The sequence below is a fragment of the Saccoglossus kowalevskii genome, chromosome 9 (assembly GCF_978046115.1).
Source record: "Saccoglossus kowalevskii chromosome 9, keSacKowa6.1, whole genome shotgun sequence".
Taxonomy (NCBI): domain Eukaryota; kingdom Metazoa; phylum Hemichordata; class Enteropneusta; family Harrimaniidae; genus Saccoglossus; species Saccoglossus kowalevskii.
This window is the reverse complement of record NC_140649.1, coordinates 27,988,819-28,006,859: the sequence shown is the minus strand read 5'-3', so window position 1 is coordinate 28,006,859 and position 18,041 is coordinate 27,988,819. Positions and strand designations below refer to the sequence as shown.

At 34.3% G+C, this 18,041-nt stretch overlaps 2 protein-coding genes across 2 annotated transcripts; one reads left to right on the top strand and one right to left on the bottom strand.

Moving 5' to 3' along the window:
* Positions 1-433: 433 nt before the first annotated feature.
* LOC100372060 (RNA demethylase ALKBH7, mitochondrial-like) lies at positions 434-8,190 on the bottom strand. The gene is made up of 4 exons (XM_002732323.4): positions 7,795-8,190; positions 5,531-5,704; positions 4,521-4,645; positions 434-702 (listed from the first exon to the last, which is right to left on the bottom strand). Exons 1-4 carry the CDS (start codon positions 8,104-8,106, stop codon positions 576-578), a joined length of 738 nt encoding a protein of 245 aa, XP_002732369.3. The 5' UTR covers positions 8,107-8,190; the 3' UTR covers positions 434-575.
* Positions 8,191-8,479: 289 nt separating this feature from the next.
* On the top strand, positions 8,480-16,795 carry LOC100371909 (cilia- and flagella-associated protein 57-like). The gene is made up of 17 exons (XM_006813497.3): positions 8,480-8,567; positions 9,549-10,067; positions 10,253-10,509; positions 10,630-10,804; positions 11,279-11,434; positions 11,575-11,714; positions 11,863-12,028; positions 12,164-12,664; positions 12,776-12,937; positions 13,380-13,629; positions 13,783-13,973; positions 14,099-14,272; positions 14,534-14,836; positions 15,116-15,232; positions 15,370-15,501; positions 15,719-15,862; positions 16,039-16,795. Exons 2-17 carry the CDS (start codon positions 9,597-9,599, stop codon positions 16,360-16,362), a joined length of 3,663 nt encoding a protein of 1,220 aa, XP_006813560.1. The 5' UTR covers positions 8,480-8,567; positions 9,549-9,596; the 3' UTR covers positions 16,363-16,795.
* Positions 16,796-18,041: the final 1,246 nt, after the last annotated feature.

Sequence of the window (18,041 nt, the reverse complement as noted above, 5' to 3'; positions counted from 1 at the left end):
TGCTTATAGAGGTTTGCATATAAGCAATATAAGAATGGTTTATGTTTACTACAGAGTTCTTTAGTCCAGACGGTAATTCAAAGAACATGTACTGTAGAATACTTTATTTTTGCTGGAATTAATTTTTGCTGAAAAAACTTTTGAAGCGTTTTGTATGGAATTTATTTTCACTGATTTTTGACACGTTGAATGTAAAACATAGAAAAAAATGTATATTCGCTGGATTTTATTTTCACTGAATCATCCCCTCAGCGAAAATTAATTCCAAGCGAAAATAAAGTATTCTACATTATATTTTTGTGGACCATTATTGTGTTACATATTTTTATGTCAGGGACCAAAACAAGTTTTTTAGTGTATTACATAACATGCATAAACTCGTTCAACTTGATCTTGATTTAAGAATCAGTAGTTTATATATACAACACAAGATATTGCAGATAACTACCACGACTAGCATGTATAACAACTACAGTCGATTAAGAAAGGACAACAACTATAGTAGGTTGGCGAGAAACAATGTCGTAACTTCGCATCAAGAACATGCTCTACAGGCTACAAGCCGTTAATGAGTATCATTGATTGACAACTTCATTTCTGCACATGATTGAAATTCTCCTTGCCCGAGGCACATGTCGCCCTTTGAAATACGACTCACTGTCAGGCAAAATTTCATGCGTGTAGTCAAATCTGGCAGCATCCCTGAAAAGTGAAAAACAGCTAAGTTAATTCAAGGTGCAAATTGCAATTCAGTGTCAGCTTTGAAAATGACACCCTAGGGAGAAGAAATACCCTTTGAAACAATGAACTTTAGCTTAACTGAGACTTTTTCATGTCCAGAAGTGACAACGTCATAATACATTTTTTTTTTCTGTTTTACTACAAATTTAATAACATACTGTAAAATACTTTATTTTTGCTTGGAATTAATTTTCTCTGTTTTCGCTGGAGGAATGTTTCAGTGAAAATAAAATCAAGTGATTTTTTTTTTATTTCTATATTTCACATTTTAACTCGGCAAAAATCAGTGAAAATGAAATCCATACAAAACATCCCAAAAGTCTTTTCATTGAAAATTAATTTCAGCTAAAATAATGTATTTTAAACAGTTTGTTAAGATTAATTTGTAAATAAATAATCACATGCTGCACTCCGCTAACTCATTATAAATTTTAATGATAGGGATTGCAGGGAAAACTATGTACACTGAGTATATATTGTACATTGAGTGTATATTGCACACTGACTGAGTGTATATTGTACATTGAGTGTATATTGCACACTGACTGAGTGTATATTGTACATTGAGTGTATATTGCACACTGAGTACATATTGTACATTGAGTGTATATTGCACACTGACTGAGTGTATATTGCACACTGACTGAGTGTATATTGTACATTGAGTGTATATTGCACACTGAGTACATATTGTACATTGACTGAGTGTATATTGCACACTGACTGAGTATATATTGTACACTGAGTGTATATTGCACACTGAGTACATATTGTACACTGAGTGTATATTGTACACTGAGTATATATTGCACACTGAGTGTATATTGTACACCGAGTATATATTGCACACTGACTGAGTGTATAATGTACACTGAGTATATATTGTACACTGAGTGTATATTGTACACTGAGTGTATATTGCACACTGAGTACATATTGTACATTGAGTGTATATTGCACACTGACTGGGTGTATATTGTACACTGAGTGTATATTGTACACTGAGTATATATTGCACACTGACTGAGTGTATATTGTACACCGAGTATATATTGCACACTGACTGAGTGTATATTGTACACTGAGTGTATATTGTACACTGAGTATATATTGTACACTGAGTATATATTGTACACTGAGTATATATTGTACACTGAGTGTATATTGCACACTGACTGAGTGTATATTGTACACCGAGTATATATTGTACACTGAGTGTATATTGCACACTGACTGAGTGTATATTGTACACTAAGTGTATACTGTACACTGAGTATATATTGCACACTGAGTGTATATTGTACATTGAGTGTATATTGTACACAGAGTATAAATTGTACACTGAGTGTATATTGCACACTGAGTATATATTGCACACTGACTGAGTGTATATTGTACACTGAGTATATATTGTACACTGAGTGTATATTGCACACTGACTGAGTGTATATTGTACACTGAGTGTATATTGTACACTGAGTATATATTGTACACTGAGTATATGTTGTACACTGAGTGTATATTGCACACTGACTGAGTATATATTGTACACCGAGTATATATTGTACACTAAGTGTATACTGTACACTGAGTATATATTGTATACTGAGTATATATTGCACACTGAGTGTATATTGTACATTGAGTGTATATTGTACAGAGTATATATTGTACACTGAGTGTATATTGCACACTGAGTATATATTGCACACTGACTGAGTGTATATTGTACACTGAGTATATATTGTACACCCAGTGTATATTGCACACTGACTGAGTGTATATTGTACACCGAGTATATATTGTACACTGAGTATATATTGTACACTGAGTATATGTTGTACACTGAGTGTATATTGCACACTGACTGAGTGTATATTGTACACTGAGTATATATTGTACACCCAGTGTATATTGCACACTGACTGAGTGTATATTGTACATTGAGTGTATATTGTACACTGAGTATATATTGTACACTGAGTATATGTTGTACACTGAGTGTATATTGCACACTGACTGAGTGTATATTGTACACCGAATATATATATTGTACAGAGTGTACATTGCACACTGACTGAGTGTATATTGTGCACTGAGTATATTGTACAGAGTGTATATTGCGCATTGAGTATATATTGTACACTGAGTATATATTGTACACTGAGTGCATATTGTACACTGAGTATATATTGTACACTGAGTATATATTGTACACTGAGTATATATTGTATACTGAGTGTATATTGTACACTGAGTGTATATTGTACACTGAGTATATATTGTACACTGAGTATATATTGTACATTGAGTGTATAATGTATACTGAGTGTATATTGTACACTGAGTATATAATGTATACTGAGTATATAATGTATACTGAGTGTATATTGTACACTGAGTATATATTGTACATTAAGTGTATATTATACACTGAATGTATATTGTACACTGACTGAGTGTATATTGTACACTGACTGAGTGTATATTGTACACTGAGTGTATATTGTATTGTTCACTGAATATATATTGTACACTGAGTGTATATTGTACACTGAGTATATAATGTACACTGAGTATATAATGTATACTGAGTGTATATTGTACACTGAGTATATATTGTACATTGAGTGTATATTATACACTGAGTGTATATTGTACACTGACTGAGTGTATATTGTACACTGAGTATATATTGTACACTGAGTGTATATTGCACACTGACTGAGTGTATATTGTACACAGAGTGTATATTGTACACAGAGTATATATTGTACACTGAGTGTATATTGCACACTGAGTATATATTGTACACTGAGTATATATTGTACACTGAGTATATATTGTACACTGAGTATATATTGTACACTGAGTGTATATTGAGTGTATATTGTACACTGTGTATATAATGTATACTGAGTGTATATTGTACACTGAGTATATATTGTATACTGAGTATATATTGTACACTGAGTATATAATGTATACTGTGTATATAATGTATACTGAGTGTATATTGTACACTGAGTATATATTGTATACTGAGTGTATATTGTACACTGAGTATATATTGTACACTGAGTATATAATGTATACTGAGTATATAATGTATACTGAGTGTATATTGTACACCCAGTGTATACATGTATGGTACACTGAGTGTATATTGTACGCTGAGTATATATTGTATACTGAGTGTATATTGTATTGTTCACTGAATATATATTGTACACTGAGTGTATATTGTACACTGAGTATATAATGTACACTGAGTATATAATGTATACTGAGTGTATATTGTACACTGAGTATATATTGTACATTGAGTGTATATTATACACTGAGTGTATATTGTACACTGACTGAGTGTATATTGTACACTGAGTATATATTGTACACTGAGTGTATATTGCACACTGACTGAGTGTATATTGTACACAGAGTGTATATTGTACACAGAGTATATATTGTACACTGAGTGTATATTGTACACTGAGTATATAATGTATACTGAGTATATAATGTATACTGAGTGTATATTGTACACTGAGTGTATATTGTACACTGAGTGTATATTGTACACTGAGTATATATTGTACGCTGAGTATATGTAGGATACTAAGGTAATTTCATTTGGTTTTGTCTCGCTGAGATGACAATGGTGATAATCTCATAAACAGTAATAAATGGAGAATTGATTCATAAGGAAACAATTATGTGTATCTTGAATTATTGATAAGAACTGGTTTGAAGTAAAAACAAAAACAAATTGCAAATACCTCATTACATAGAGTGACCTTGGTTTCAAAAGAATATCAATTTTGAGTTCTTTATTCTTATCATGTACCAGTCTCATGATGGAGGATGACAGAAGACTTAACCCAGTAATGATATTACCACAGAACTGCAATATAATACACAGACACAGTAATAGCAAATATGCATGAACCATAAGGGTCGACCAGAAAATGCAGTAATTTCTAATATTGATTTATCATACATTAATTTTTGCTAAATTAAAACTGTTTTGAACTTCAAAGAAGAGGATGTGCAAGTGCGATAGTTTAACCCTTTCTTTTTTTAAAATCCTGGCTGTTATCTTACAATAATGGGTATTGCAGTACCCCCGGTACTCTTATTTCCCACGAAATGTTAAAAACTTGCATGTGTAAAAGCAGTCATAGAGAAACAAAATGCTAATACTTGAGTTAAAAATTATATGTGAAAATATAAAATAAATAAAATAAATCTTAACATCATAATGCAGTCTCCTTCTTGTATAAGAATTGTAGCTTAACATTTCCTTCATTTTGTATTCATTTGAAAATCATCATAATTATTTTTCAGGATAATTTTCTGCGAGCTCTGCACAAGTTTTCAGCTCAGGGTTTTTAATGCAATTTTTTTTTTTTCCCTACATGCATGGGTTTTGTTAGCGGCATCTTGTTTCAGAAAAATTTTCATTTTGTAACTTCTCCACTCCATTTTGTTTCTTCTAGCACAGAAGTGGTGAAATTGTTTTCCTGCTGGCTTTGCCTTACTTAGCAACTTTTATTTGTCTGCTATCAATGCACTGGCTTGTTTTCTGCATTACGTTTGAATCTGCATTTGCTGTGATTTGTTTGCCTGGATAAGCACAGCCAGGTATCTGGTTTCCATGTATCAATAAAAAAAAGTAACCATATTTTTCCTGCCAAAATTATGGTTTTGTTGTTTTTTGTTGTAGGGGGAATATTTAACATATACTTCATTCATTTGTGGTGAACTAGGTGTATCACAATTTACCAACCTTGACACTATCGATATGAGGTTTGATATATCCATTATCGGCTAGGTCAATGACATGTACAAGAGGTAACTGCTGCACCCCAGGTGGGAAGGCCACATCACGTACACGTTGAATAATCTGCTTATTGCTGTCAGACCACCTGGAGAACTCAGTCTCTTTGTAACCATGGATTGCCTACGAGTAACAAAAGTAATTGTAATCATGTCTGCTCACAATTACTTAACTCATCATTCATTGTAATGCACATAGCATTGTGTCTGCATTTCATTGTAGTCACATGTTTCATTAAACAGAAGTGAATATTATTTCTGCTTGGATTTAACCACATTCTGTGCTAAAACTGAAACCTTTGTTTGTGTACTGATGCAGACTGCACAAATCTCTGACAAATGTGTTACCTGAAATTATGCATGCTACTGTGATATAAGCCATCACAAATAATACAGTTTTATGTTGCCTCGCACAACACAATTTTGTTTTTATTGATGGAAGTAGTGTCTAAAATTTTTTTTAATAACTTATTTGGAAAACCTACATTCCGGGCAATTTTTGTTTCTTTACAATACTCCACATGAAGTTATTGGGTGCCCCTTGGACATCATTTGTGTCCAGGCAATTCTTTATAAAAGCTATTAACAGAGTCAATATATAATTGGAATGTCCTAATAGTCATTGCAGATAATACATTAATAACCTTATAGCTAAGGAGCGATTTTGCTGACAAACAGTAAATTGAAAACGAAAAACATTTCCTTCTCAATTGTAACCTATACAAGGAGGAACGAGAAATCATGATCAAGAATATTAAATACAATAAAAGTAACTTTAGGATGGATGATGAACACCTAACAGATATACTAAAAAGTAAAAATGACAAAACAATCATTGAGCTCAGAAAATTTATCCACACTGGTTTCAAATTACGACAGGAAAAATCCTAAAATGCCAGATGCCTTAAACCAACCACCACATAATTTAAAATTAGTTTTCTTCTTTTTCTTTACATTCAGATGTCTGTGATTGTCTTGTTGTTACACTTTGTTGTTTTTGTTTTGTTTTGTTTTTTTACTTTATTGTATTTTCAATCCCAGTCTGGGATACAGTCTCAATAAAGATTTTTATCATTACATTAATTAATTAATTAATTAATTAAATGAATTTATGTGGGGAACACAGACTGAGACACAACTAAATCTTAACTTGAGAACTTGGATAACATTTACAAGCTTACTTGACAAGGTTAAGTGATAAATTTGGAATTATTCAAAGGTAAATGAACTTCAAATTTGTCTTCAAGTACTTAAGTATATGAAGTACAAAGCAGGTCAAAATTTCTGTCTTAATTGCTACTCATCGGGAAATTGTTTTCACTTGGAGAGCATATTGTGAGTAGACACAACTGGAATTATCTAAAAAAATGATTGACAAATTCATCAGTTTTTAAAAGTGTAAAATACAATTTTCAAGAAGCATGTGATCTTTGTTTATGACACCTAATGGCCCTGTGCAGCAATAAATAAATCAAATTGCAAGAAAATAATATAATATATTAGTCCACGTGTGCAGTATATGCAGCAGTGAGCCAAATCAATTATAGTTAATATCACTGATCACAGGCCCTCTAGAGGGACTTGTGCACTGACGGACCATTATTATGTGACAAATTCTCTTTTTGAGAAATCCCAGAAACAATTCCATTTTGTCATTGTCTTGTCAGGTGTAGAGGTGTGAATTTTTCAGCCAATATGCATATTGTTAAAGTTGCCCAACATCAAACAACACATAATACAGAAACATTATCTGATTTGAATTTTAATATCAACTTGGCAATTCAGTTAAATTTGAAGATAAGTTTTGATTAAACAAATCAGGTAGCCTTGATTCAACTTAATGAAAACCACCTTGACAATTACGAAGACCCTTCCAGACTACCAGGATATACTGCTCATTGTCGTTAATTACAAACTATTCTGGCATGGCAAAAGTAATAGACGATACAACATCCACGTGTGGCTATCATATAGGGTGGAACCTTTCTGGGTTTATTTATTCAAACTGAACTTTGAACTAGCCCAGGTTTTCCAGTGTTCCACATTTTCCATTTTTGGTACTACCCTTTCAATATTTAGGTGTTTCATTTTTAATAAAACAAAGTACAACTAAAGTTCTGTTTCAAGTCAAGATAATCATTGTGCTCTATTCCTGGGGAAAGAAATAACTACGTGCAGTAAGTTAAATATAAATTAAATAAATAGCGCCCTCACATCATCCCAGTGGTCATATTCGTATCTCATTCTTTTCACGTATTTGTCCACTTCCTTGTACAGTGATTGTTCTTCTCCCTCCGTTAGGAAATCTGGATACACTAACATGTTGTCTAGCATATACTGTCGTAGTTTGTTGTCACACTTTTCGTGAAAATAGTACAAGTGCTCTGGAGTTGACGAGTTGACATTCGACGAGCTTGTCTCTCGCACAGATTCTGTCGAAAATGAACGGTAAAACCAGCATTTTGATAAATTGCTTATTTTTGATCTCACCAACGGAAGAGACCGACCGACCACGAGCATTGACATGTTTGCATTTATCGCTGAAGTATGTCTGCTATATAATAACAATCATATTTGAACAATGTCCATATTTCGCAGCCTCAGGGCGCAGCCATTTTGAACGAGTAAAATAAACAAAAATTGCAATGTCCGGCGAAGAGGGCGCTAGCAATCCTCGTTCAGATTCAGTTATATTTGAACCTTCGAATTGTGACTTGCTAGATTACTTTATCCGTTATTCTTATGTGTTACATATTTAATTTTTAATATAATAATAAATTTATAAATAATGTCACTTTATATCGAATATTATTAATAGATCATAGCATTAGCATAGCTTTGCCGTGTACTCGGTAGGACGCGATTCGTCATACTCATGCGCAGTTGACATAGCAACACGACCAGGACATAACAACCAGCTTCGATAGTATCTGTCGAATGCGTCGTCCGTTGCCTTCGAAAACGGGCGTTATTTGCGCAAATTGAAGGTGGGTTGTTGTTTTATCGGTTCTTCAGATTTCAGAATTTAATACGGTACTATTTACCCTTTCCTCCATAAGCATATGTTTATTTAGCACATCTTCCTGTGTTGTTCCGTGGACTGTGTTCAGAAGAAAAGCAAAATCAACACCATGCGATCGAGAGGCTTTTACGTACACTTCCAAGTTCATCCAAGTGTCCTGCCTGGGGTGTCATAGACCAGGGAGTCCCACCGAAATTAGTAATTAGCAGTTTTCAGTTAGTCAACATTTTTTCATTCGATACCTTATCTCGTCGCTCAGCCTAACTTGGCAGTTATTAATATTATTAGAAATCAGAATGTCTGCATCCCTGACTTGAAGTTGACTGACCATTCTATTTTGGAATCTAAGAAATCCATTTTTTACATATTAACTACAAATTAGGTTCTGTTGTCTTATTTGTATTTCAAAGCAACGAATGAATAATATTTCTACTGGTTTAAATGGCTTGTCAATATAATATTGTTGTATTATTGTCAGGCAACCATTGTTGATTATGAAAAATAGTAAACATTATTCATGATTCGAACAAACCGTATGAATTATTGCCCTGAATATTGTCACCATTTGAACTTTAATATTGATTACAATGAATGAACACTTGTTCCTCCCCTGGTCATCACCCCATCATACTATGTGTATGTTGGGTACATGATAGTTTTAATTATGCTGACTGTTTCGTACATCATTAACAATTAACTGCTGTTTACACTGGTTCAGAATCGTACACTCATGCGTTAGATAACGAAGAAAGTGTTAGCTGTGCTACATTTGTGGTAGAAACAAATTAATTATTAATCATGGTTCAGGTGTTTATTGCACATTTTGTTTAGTGTAACTGTATCATGAACCAATTAAAAATTCAGAAGTTACTTTTTGTTTTATTATATTTATAATATGTTGTTTTTAAAAAAAACGTTTTCTTCTTTTTTAAAATTTGTTATGCAGATCCAGTCAATACCACATTTATCCGGTTAGCAATTAGCATCTGTCAAGATGTCAATAGCCGTGGCGCAGGCACGCCATGTGTTTGGCTTGAAAGGAGAGGTTGTTGGTAATATATGCTATCAAGATGAACAAACAATTGTGTATCCTGTGGGATCGAACATTGTGCTGTACAATATCGATCAAAAGGCACAGAAATTCATTCCTGGTTCCGACAAGAGCTTGGGAACCACCGCAATGGCTGTGAGCCCCAATCGCAGGTATGCTGCTATCGCTGAGAGGGGTGCCGAAAAGGCCACCATTACTATTTACGATCTTCATTCTTTGAGGAAAAGGAAGGTATTGAGCTCTAGTGAAGTCCAATCAACCGAATATGTAAGCTTGGCATTCAGTCCTGATTCAAAATACTTGATAGCGCAAGGTGGAAAGCCTGATTGGACGTTGCTATATTGGACGTGGGAGAAATCTAAAGTAATGGCGGTAACAAAAACCACCAATCCACAAAATAATGATGTTTACCAGGTGAGTGATTGTCACAGTACAATTTAGAAAATTTGCTGGTTTAATTTATATCCAAAGAACATAATTTAATACAAATTCTTATCTAAATTTTTGTACATGAAATATATATGCTGTTATAAAGATGATAACATTACATTTTTGTTTCAAATAGTTTATAGTGTTTTATTTTTTTTAAATTTTTGTAGGTCACCTTCAACCCACAAGACAACACTCAACTCTGTGTCGTCGGTAATGGAATATTCAAGCTATTCCGCTACAGTGAAGGCAACCTCAAACAGTTTGCATTCCAAAAGATGGAGCCACAAAATTTTCTATCTCACGCCTGGGTTTCTGATGAGAGAGTTATTGCTGGCACCGATACTGGTCGTCTCCTTCTCTTTGAGACTGGAGAGTTGAAGAATGAATTCTCTATCCAGTTTTCTGGTCATCGATCTGATGATAAGTAAGTATTGTAGTTATGTGTGTGTCACTAATTTATACTTCTTAGTCCAATAATTTAAGTGTTACCATGAATGAGTATAATGTGAGATTACTTAACAATTTGATATTTGTTTCTCTCCAGAGAAAGGATGGGCAGTATATCTGAGGAAGATGCACAGCAGCCATTAGGGCCACCCAAGATCACGTCTGTGGTTGCATACTCTAAAGGGTTTGCATGTTCAGGTGGCAGTGGTACTGTTCATATATATGAGAAAACTGATGATAAAGATTCATACAAGAAAACAAGAGAAATCAGGGTATGTAAATTATTTAAAGTTAAACTAATGTCTTACATTGGTGTATTTACCATAAAATCTGTATTAGAAGCCACATGCCTAATATAAGTCGCACACATTCTTTTTGAACAATTGAGAACCAAACATTCACCATTTCTCATATGTGTATATGCTCTAATAGAAGCCGCATTCCCTCTGTATCATTGTATCATTTTAATAGAAGCTGCAGGTTTTAATACAGATTTTACAATATCACTATGGCTTTGTGTGTAATTAACTTTCTAACGCATTCAATTTGTTTTCACATTGGAGGCAGGCAATGTGACATATTATTAGAGTACCGTAAATATGGTAATGTTGTCTAAGAGACTTTATGTGAAATTATAAAAACAATTGATCTATGTAGTCATAAATGTTTTGTAATTGAATACACTGTATCAAGTTTGTTATTTACAGTGGTGGATATTTACAAGATTTTATCCAATCTCTCCACAGGTTCCACAAGATCTTTCAGCCAGTGCTGATCCATCGAAGTTCGAAAACCATGAAATCAACTGGTTGACTGTCAGCCCTTCAGAAGAGACTTTAGTCTCCAGCACCAAAACAAACCAATTGTATTGCATGGCATTGTCTAGTGCTGACATTGGCAAGGTGAGAATACCACATATTTTACACATATCTGTAATCTATAATCCGGTAACTAGTAATGTGCTTGATGTAAATGTGAATAATTATCCACTATTGCCCTTTTTCTGCAATTTTTAAACAAAATGTCACGTTTCTTTCTGCAGGGTGAACAAGCCACTTTTGAGGTATTAGCTCAACCATTCCATTTTGGTGCTGTGCAAGGCCTGGATGTGTGTATTCGAAAACCACTAATTGCTACCTCCTCCGTTGACAGATCTGTTCGTGTCTGGAACTATGAAACAAAGTAAGAATCTTGCGTTATTTATCAACACAAGCTTGCACTCTTGAAATCTAAATATAATTTTTCTCAACTCATGATGTCATCCAACACATATAATATTTTTGTCTTCACCGGGTCCTGATATTTCTCTTTCTTTTCATTCCCATTTTAGCTCTTTAGAGTTATACAAGGAGTTCCAGGAGGAGGCTTACAGCATTGCTCTACATCCGTCTGGTCTTTACATCCTGGTTGGTTTCAGTGACAAACTCAGACTGATGAATTTGCTGATTGACGATATACGTACATTCAAGGAATTCACCATTAGGGGATGTCGTGAGGTAAGCTGCAATCTATACATATTTTAGTTTTATACTGAAGTAGCCAAGAAAAATCTATCTGTCGTATCTTTGTCTGAAGAATTCCACTTTTTCTAGCCTATGTTAACTAAACTAAACGCATTCATTTTTCTATAGTGTTCTTTCAGTAATGGTGGTCACATGTTTGCTGCTGTCCATGGAAATGTAATCCAGATCTACTCTTCCACCACCTTTGAGAACATTAACAACTTGAAAGGCCACAACGGCAAGGTACGATCTGTTGTCTGGAGTGCTGACGACAGCAAGATCGTATCCTGCGGTATGGATGGCGCTGTTTATGAATGGAATGCTTATACTGGAAAACGTGAAGGAGAAAGTGTCTTGAAGTCGTGCAGCTACACCAGTGTGGCCATTACACCTGATGGCAAGACTACGTTTGCCGTCGGCTCAGACTGTACACTGAAAGAGATCTCAGACTCTCAGATTCTTCGTGATGTAGAATCGGGTGGTATGACCTTGATGCAAGTGTCAATGTCCCACAGTGGCAGGATGTTATTTGCTGGAACCAACACTGGTGCCTTGAGATCTATGAAATTTCCTCTTACCGTCCCTGGTGAATGGACAGAATACATGGGTCATGGTTCAACAATTACTAAGGTAAATGTCTTCTATACGCAAGTCTAGGTAGTTAGCAATTATAGTGTAAATCAGCATTTTACATGAATACATATAGTATTATTTACGAGAGATGGAATGTGTTCTTTTCAGATGCGTATTACATATGACGACCAGTACTTGGTGACAGTGTCTGATGATGCTGTCTTGATGATCTGGAAAATCACTGATAAAGAGGGACGTGGTCTAAAACGAGACAAAGAAATTGGTTATGCCGAAGAAATTCTTATTACAAAGTCCGACTTGGAGGAAAAGGTAAACTTTCAATGTGACACAGAATAGATGCTGCTTGCACACGTTACAATGACAGATAATACCGTAACTGGCATTGAAATAGTCAGAATTTGTCAACATTCATAGCGTTTCTGTGGCAAAACCTGCTCTATATTAGCACTTGCATATAAAAAAAGTTTTCAATGTCTGAAACTGCCGCCTGGTACAAAAATATATAAGAAAAACATTCATAGCTACATACTGTAAATACATTAATTATTTGCTGGATGATAATTTTGTTATTTTTGCCGATAAGATCTGCTAAATTAATGTGAACATGTAAAATAACAATAAAACTCATTGTTTTTTGCCAAGTTTGAAACTAAAGCCCAGTGAAAATTGATCGAATTATCAAAATAGTAAAATTAAATGCCAGTATCGGTATATGTTTCTAATCTTACAATTCACTCTCACTCTACATTAGAACTCAATGATGTCCGAGTTGAAAACTCGTGTGGATGAACTGAAGATGGAGAATGAATACCAGCTAAGACTCAAAGACATGAACTACAATGAAAAGATCAAAGAACTGACGGAAAAGTTCATCCAAGAGATGGAGTCTTTGAAAACCAAGAACCAGGTCTTGAAAACTGACAAGGACAAGGAGGAAGCCAAACATGAGGAGGAGATTGCGGAACTCATGGAAAAGAATTCAAAGGAACTGCAAGATCTTGGTGAGTGTTACGCCAGGGTTTTGTGAACTTGGTAGCATATACACCAAAAGAGGGATTTATGGACTTTTTGCCATTTATAAAGCTGGTGATGAACACGAGAAATAAATTAGTAATGGTGAATCAATGTTTTGTTTCATGTACTGTTACTTGCAGAGAGTGCCAACAACCAGAAATTAATGCTGGAATACGAGAAGTACCAGGAACTGCAAGCCAAGAGTCAGAAAATGCAGGAGGACTACGAAAGACAACTTCAGGAAATGGAAGAGTCAAAAGAAGCAGCTCTGGAAGAACTGACAGAATATTATGAAGCCAAGTTACAAGAAAAAACAATACTTCTAGACCAGGTAAAATAAATTTGGATATATGAACTATTGGACTCGCTGTACATGTATATAATCCCTGTTTTCTAATATTGCTTTGTACTGTAACAACAATCTAAACCAGTGTCATTTTATTTGTCTGTATGTAGGCCAATGATGAGTCACGTCAACAACAACGTGAATATGAAGAGACAAAGAAGCAAATAGAAGAAGATGCAGACAGGGAAATCTTGGATATCAAGAACAAATTTGAAAGGAGATTGAGAGATGAAAAAGAAGCCAACTTGAGATTGAAAGGGGAGACTGGTATTATGAAAAAGAAGGTATGTTCACAGTGTTAATAATAGTGTTCAGATCAACCATCTGAATAAGATATTGGTAATAGTTGTCAGGACTGATAAATCACATACTACTAGTAAACTATCATTGTGTTAAGTGTCTAATTACTAAAAACTACGGTTACCAATGTCCATATTTGTATAGTATTATTTGACTAGGTGTGTGAAAACACCAATGTGATAAGGATAACAGAAGATCAAGTCATACTGAATATCTACCAATGTATAAATTTCATTTGTTTACAGTTTACCAGTCTTCAGAAAGAGATTGAAGATCATAAAGAAGAGATCAAGAAACTGAATAATGAGCAGCAGAAACTGCAAGGTGTGATCAAATCCTTGGAGAAGGACATCTATGGTCTGAAGAAAGAGATACAGGAGAGAGATGAAACTATCCAAGACAAGGAGAAACGCATCTATGATCTTAAAAAGAAGAACCAAGAATTGGAGAAGTTCAAGTTTGTCTTGGACTACAAGATTAAGGAACTAAAGAAACAGATTGAACCCCGAGAGAATGACATTAAGGCCATGAAGGAACAGATCCAAGAGGTCAGTTGGAGGCACACCCAAATTTTTTCATGTATATTAATGACTAGATCATCTTGCAGCCATTTATGGTATGCCTGGATATTACTGTCACTGCCATATTGTTCTGAACATCAAAACAGCACCATTTTGAGCTAAGTTGTAAACCAACGCTTGAAAATTCAGCCCCAAAATAAAGCTGTACACTGATAACAATGTGGTATATTTACCATCCTTTGTAAATTAGAATAATGCGTATGTAGTATTAAAAGTGACTGTTATTAATTTATATTATGTTTATAGATGGAGAGTGAGTTGGAGAGATTCCACAAACAGAACACTCAGCTAGAATTGAACATTACAGAACTCAGACAGAAACTAAAAGCCACTGAAAAGGAAATGCACCTAGAGAGACAGAAGGTGAGATTTGTATTTGAGGATAAAATAACTAAATTAAGTCGTTCTATTTTACTTTCAGTAATAAATACTGTGAAATATAGTGTAGTGTTTTGTGTTTACACTGCAATATGTAACATGGAATCCTTTTTTTCACTCAGGTACGTGATTCTGAAGCCATGCTGCGCAGATTTAAGACTGATCTTCATAATTGTATTGGTTACATTCAAGATCCTAAGAAATTGAAAGATAGTATCAAACAGTTGTACCAGAAACATGTACAGGATGATACAGTAAGTCATCATCACTATTGTTATTATGTTTGTTTCCTAAATGTCCAACTTAACAAATTTAAATGTCATCAAATTTGTGGCCATTATATTTTGATATGTACATGCCTTTTACAAATAGGCACACAGACCAGCATTACGAAGGGTTATAGATTCAAATCATGCTTGTGTGTATATTTTTACGACAATTCTAATGATTATTTCTTTTTTCCCCCAACAGCCTGAGTCAGCCAGTGTAGATGCAGATATACAGAGAGAATATAGTCGTCAGCGTAAACACTTAGAACAGAGTGTATCGTCACTTAGAAAGAAACTAGCCAAAGATACAGAAATTCATAGAGCGGACAATGTCAGAATTATGCAGGTTAGTGTACATCTACCTTATAGTGTTAGAGATGAGAGTTTTTTTACATGTGTTTCAATTTGCTCACAATATAGGTATATATGGGTTACGAAAACTTAGTTATTGCTTGTTTTTTATCAAAACATCTCATGTATTATATTTGAAAATTAACTTACTGTGTTGTATCACCCTTCCAGGAAAATGTATCGCTTATCAAAGAAATTAACGACTTGAGAAGAGAACTGAAAATTGCCAGAACACAGGTGCATGATCTTGAGGCTGCTCTGGGAATCAGTCGTAAAAACAAAAACCAGCCATTACCCGATCAAACAGCTAGCGCTCTTGTAATGAGCAGTGCGCAATCAAGCCGTGATCAAGAAGCCAGTATGGAGACGGCAAAAATTATCGACATGCAGAAAGGTGAAATAAAGAAACTGAGAAGGCAGATGTACGAACTAGAATTGATGGCGCAAGAGCGGCCACCATCAGGAACGCGATTACCACCAATGTCCGTCCAGTAAAACTGAACTTTGTAGTAGTGTATCATATATCAAGTTTGTAAACTTTTACGTGTGTAAATATGACTCTCTCAAATAAAAAGTTACAAAAAACTGGATAGCAATGAAATTTAATAGCTTGTGTCGTTGTACTGTAAAATTTGATGTTTGGGGGCAGATTCAATGGAAATATTTTGGGGATTTTATTTGTATTCAAAGTGGATTCCAATTGTGTGCGTTTTGTAAAGTATCAAGAAATGTACAGAGAATCTCAAAGACGAAACTAACTATTAAAATATTTAAATATCCGATTTTACTATCCATAGCAATGTAGAAATCATGGTGAATTTGAAAATGTATAAATAGTTTAAAATACACATTTTGTAAAAAAAACCATGTGTTTTTTTGTATGAAATGTATGTTTGATAAAATAATAAAAACACCATTGAAATGTCAAGTGTTAGTTATTTATTACGCAAGGTTGTTAGTGTTGTAATAAATTAAATAAACCTTAGATAAAAATTGTGATTTTAAGCCATTTATAGTATAATACAAATGGTTCCTATGGTATGATTTTGTCATACTGTAAAATACATGTTGAAAAAGCGACATATTATTTTAGCGAATTGTTGTAAAATGACGTAATAGCGAAATGTTGATTTAGTGAATCTCTCGTCTTTATTGATTTCCTGTTTTCACAATACTTGTCTGTCGCCTACCAAAACAAATGCGCAGTTATCACCTCCATAAAAACTGTCAAGTGTAATAAGGAAACGTTCCAGAATATTACGTTTTCTGTGTTGTTTACAAAATGTGTGTGTGGAGAAAAAGACGTTATTTGGCCGCCATTTTGAAATTATAATGAAGTCATTAGCGACATCTTAAATTAGCAAATTAGTTCTCTCGCTAAATTCGCTAAAAAGACATGCTCGCGAAAAAGACGTTTTACAATATCTCAAAATTTTGTTTGGTTACATATGGTGAAAAAAAAAATATATGTAGATATAAGATGGCTGGCTACTTATGATTGTCCCAAATTATTTGAAACCTCTGCCAAATATTATTAATTAACGGTTCTATTTTTACAAAGTTTTTTTCCAAAACAATATTTAATATTGAATAAAATAACCAAAAGGTCATTCAAATCTTTAGTTCACTTTGACCAGACTTAGTATCGGTACTTCCTATCTGCTTTATTTGTGACTTGCGTGTGCAAAGCACACAATGGGAGTCTTTGCAGTTAGTGTGTCTGTATGTATGTATGATGCCTAGGTATGATTGGGTTTTGGATTAAACCATGCATATAATTACCTAATTTACATGATAAATAGCTGTTCCATTGATATCTAAAAAAACCAATCATTGAATGAAACTTGATTTGCTTATCGATTTCGCAATTTTCGGCTTTTCCACTGATATCCCCAAGTACAGTGGCCCCTCGCTAAGTCGCGGGTGTTGGGATCCAAGCAAAAACCGTGACTTATCGAGGGCCGCGACTTACCGAGGGACGTCGTGAAAGAGGGAGGTCGTGCATTGAAAAACATATAAAAAGCACATATAAACCCTCGGTTTAGTTAATTGATGTATCATCACATGTGTCAGGCAGTATTCGAATAAAATCATGATTATGTTTGCTGTAAACATTGCGTTGATTATTTTGTTTGTGTCTGATATTATGTGGGCCGCTTGCTGTTGCTTGCGAC

Bases quoted from the DNA above. Each gene is read 5' to 3' on its own strand.
- LOC100372060 (XM_002732323.4), bottom strand. From the start codon at position 8,106: ATGTCAATGCTCGTGGTCGGTCGGTCTCTTCCGTTGGTGAGATCAAAA. The intron at 5,705-7,794 runs GTGAGGGCGCTA...TGTTACTCGTAG, and splicing joins AATATGACCACTGGGATGAT to GCAATCCATGGTTACAAAGA. The intron at 703-4,520 runs GTATTTGCAATT...TTCACTTTTCAG, and splicing joins AGGTCACTCTATGTAATGAG to GGATGCTGCCAGATTTGACT.
- LOC100371909 (XM_006813497.3), top strand. From the start codon at position 9,597: ATGTCAATAGCCGTGGCGCAGGCACGCCATGTGTTTGGCTTGAAAGGA. The intron at 12,029-12,163 runs GTAAGCTGCAAT...ATTTTTCTATAG, and splicing joins CCATTAGGGGATGTCGTGAG to TGTTCTTTCAGTAATGGTGG. The intron at 15,233-15,369 runs GTGAGATTTGTA...TTTTTCACTCAG, and splicing joins TGCACCTAGAGAGACAGAAG to GTACGTGATTCTGAAGCCAT.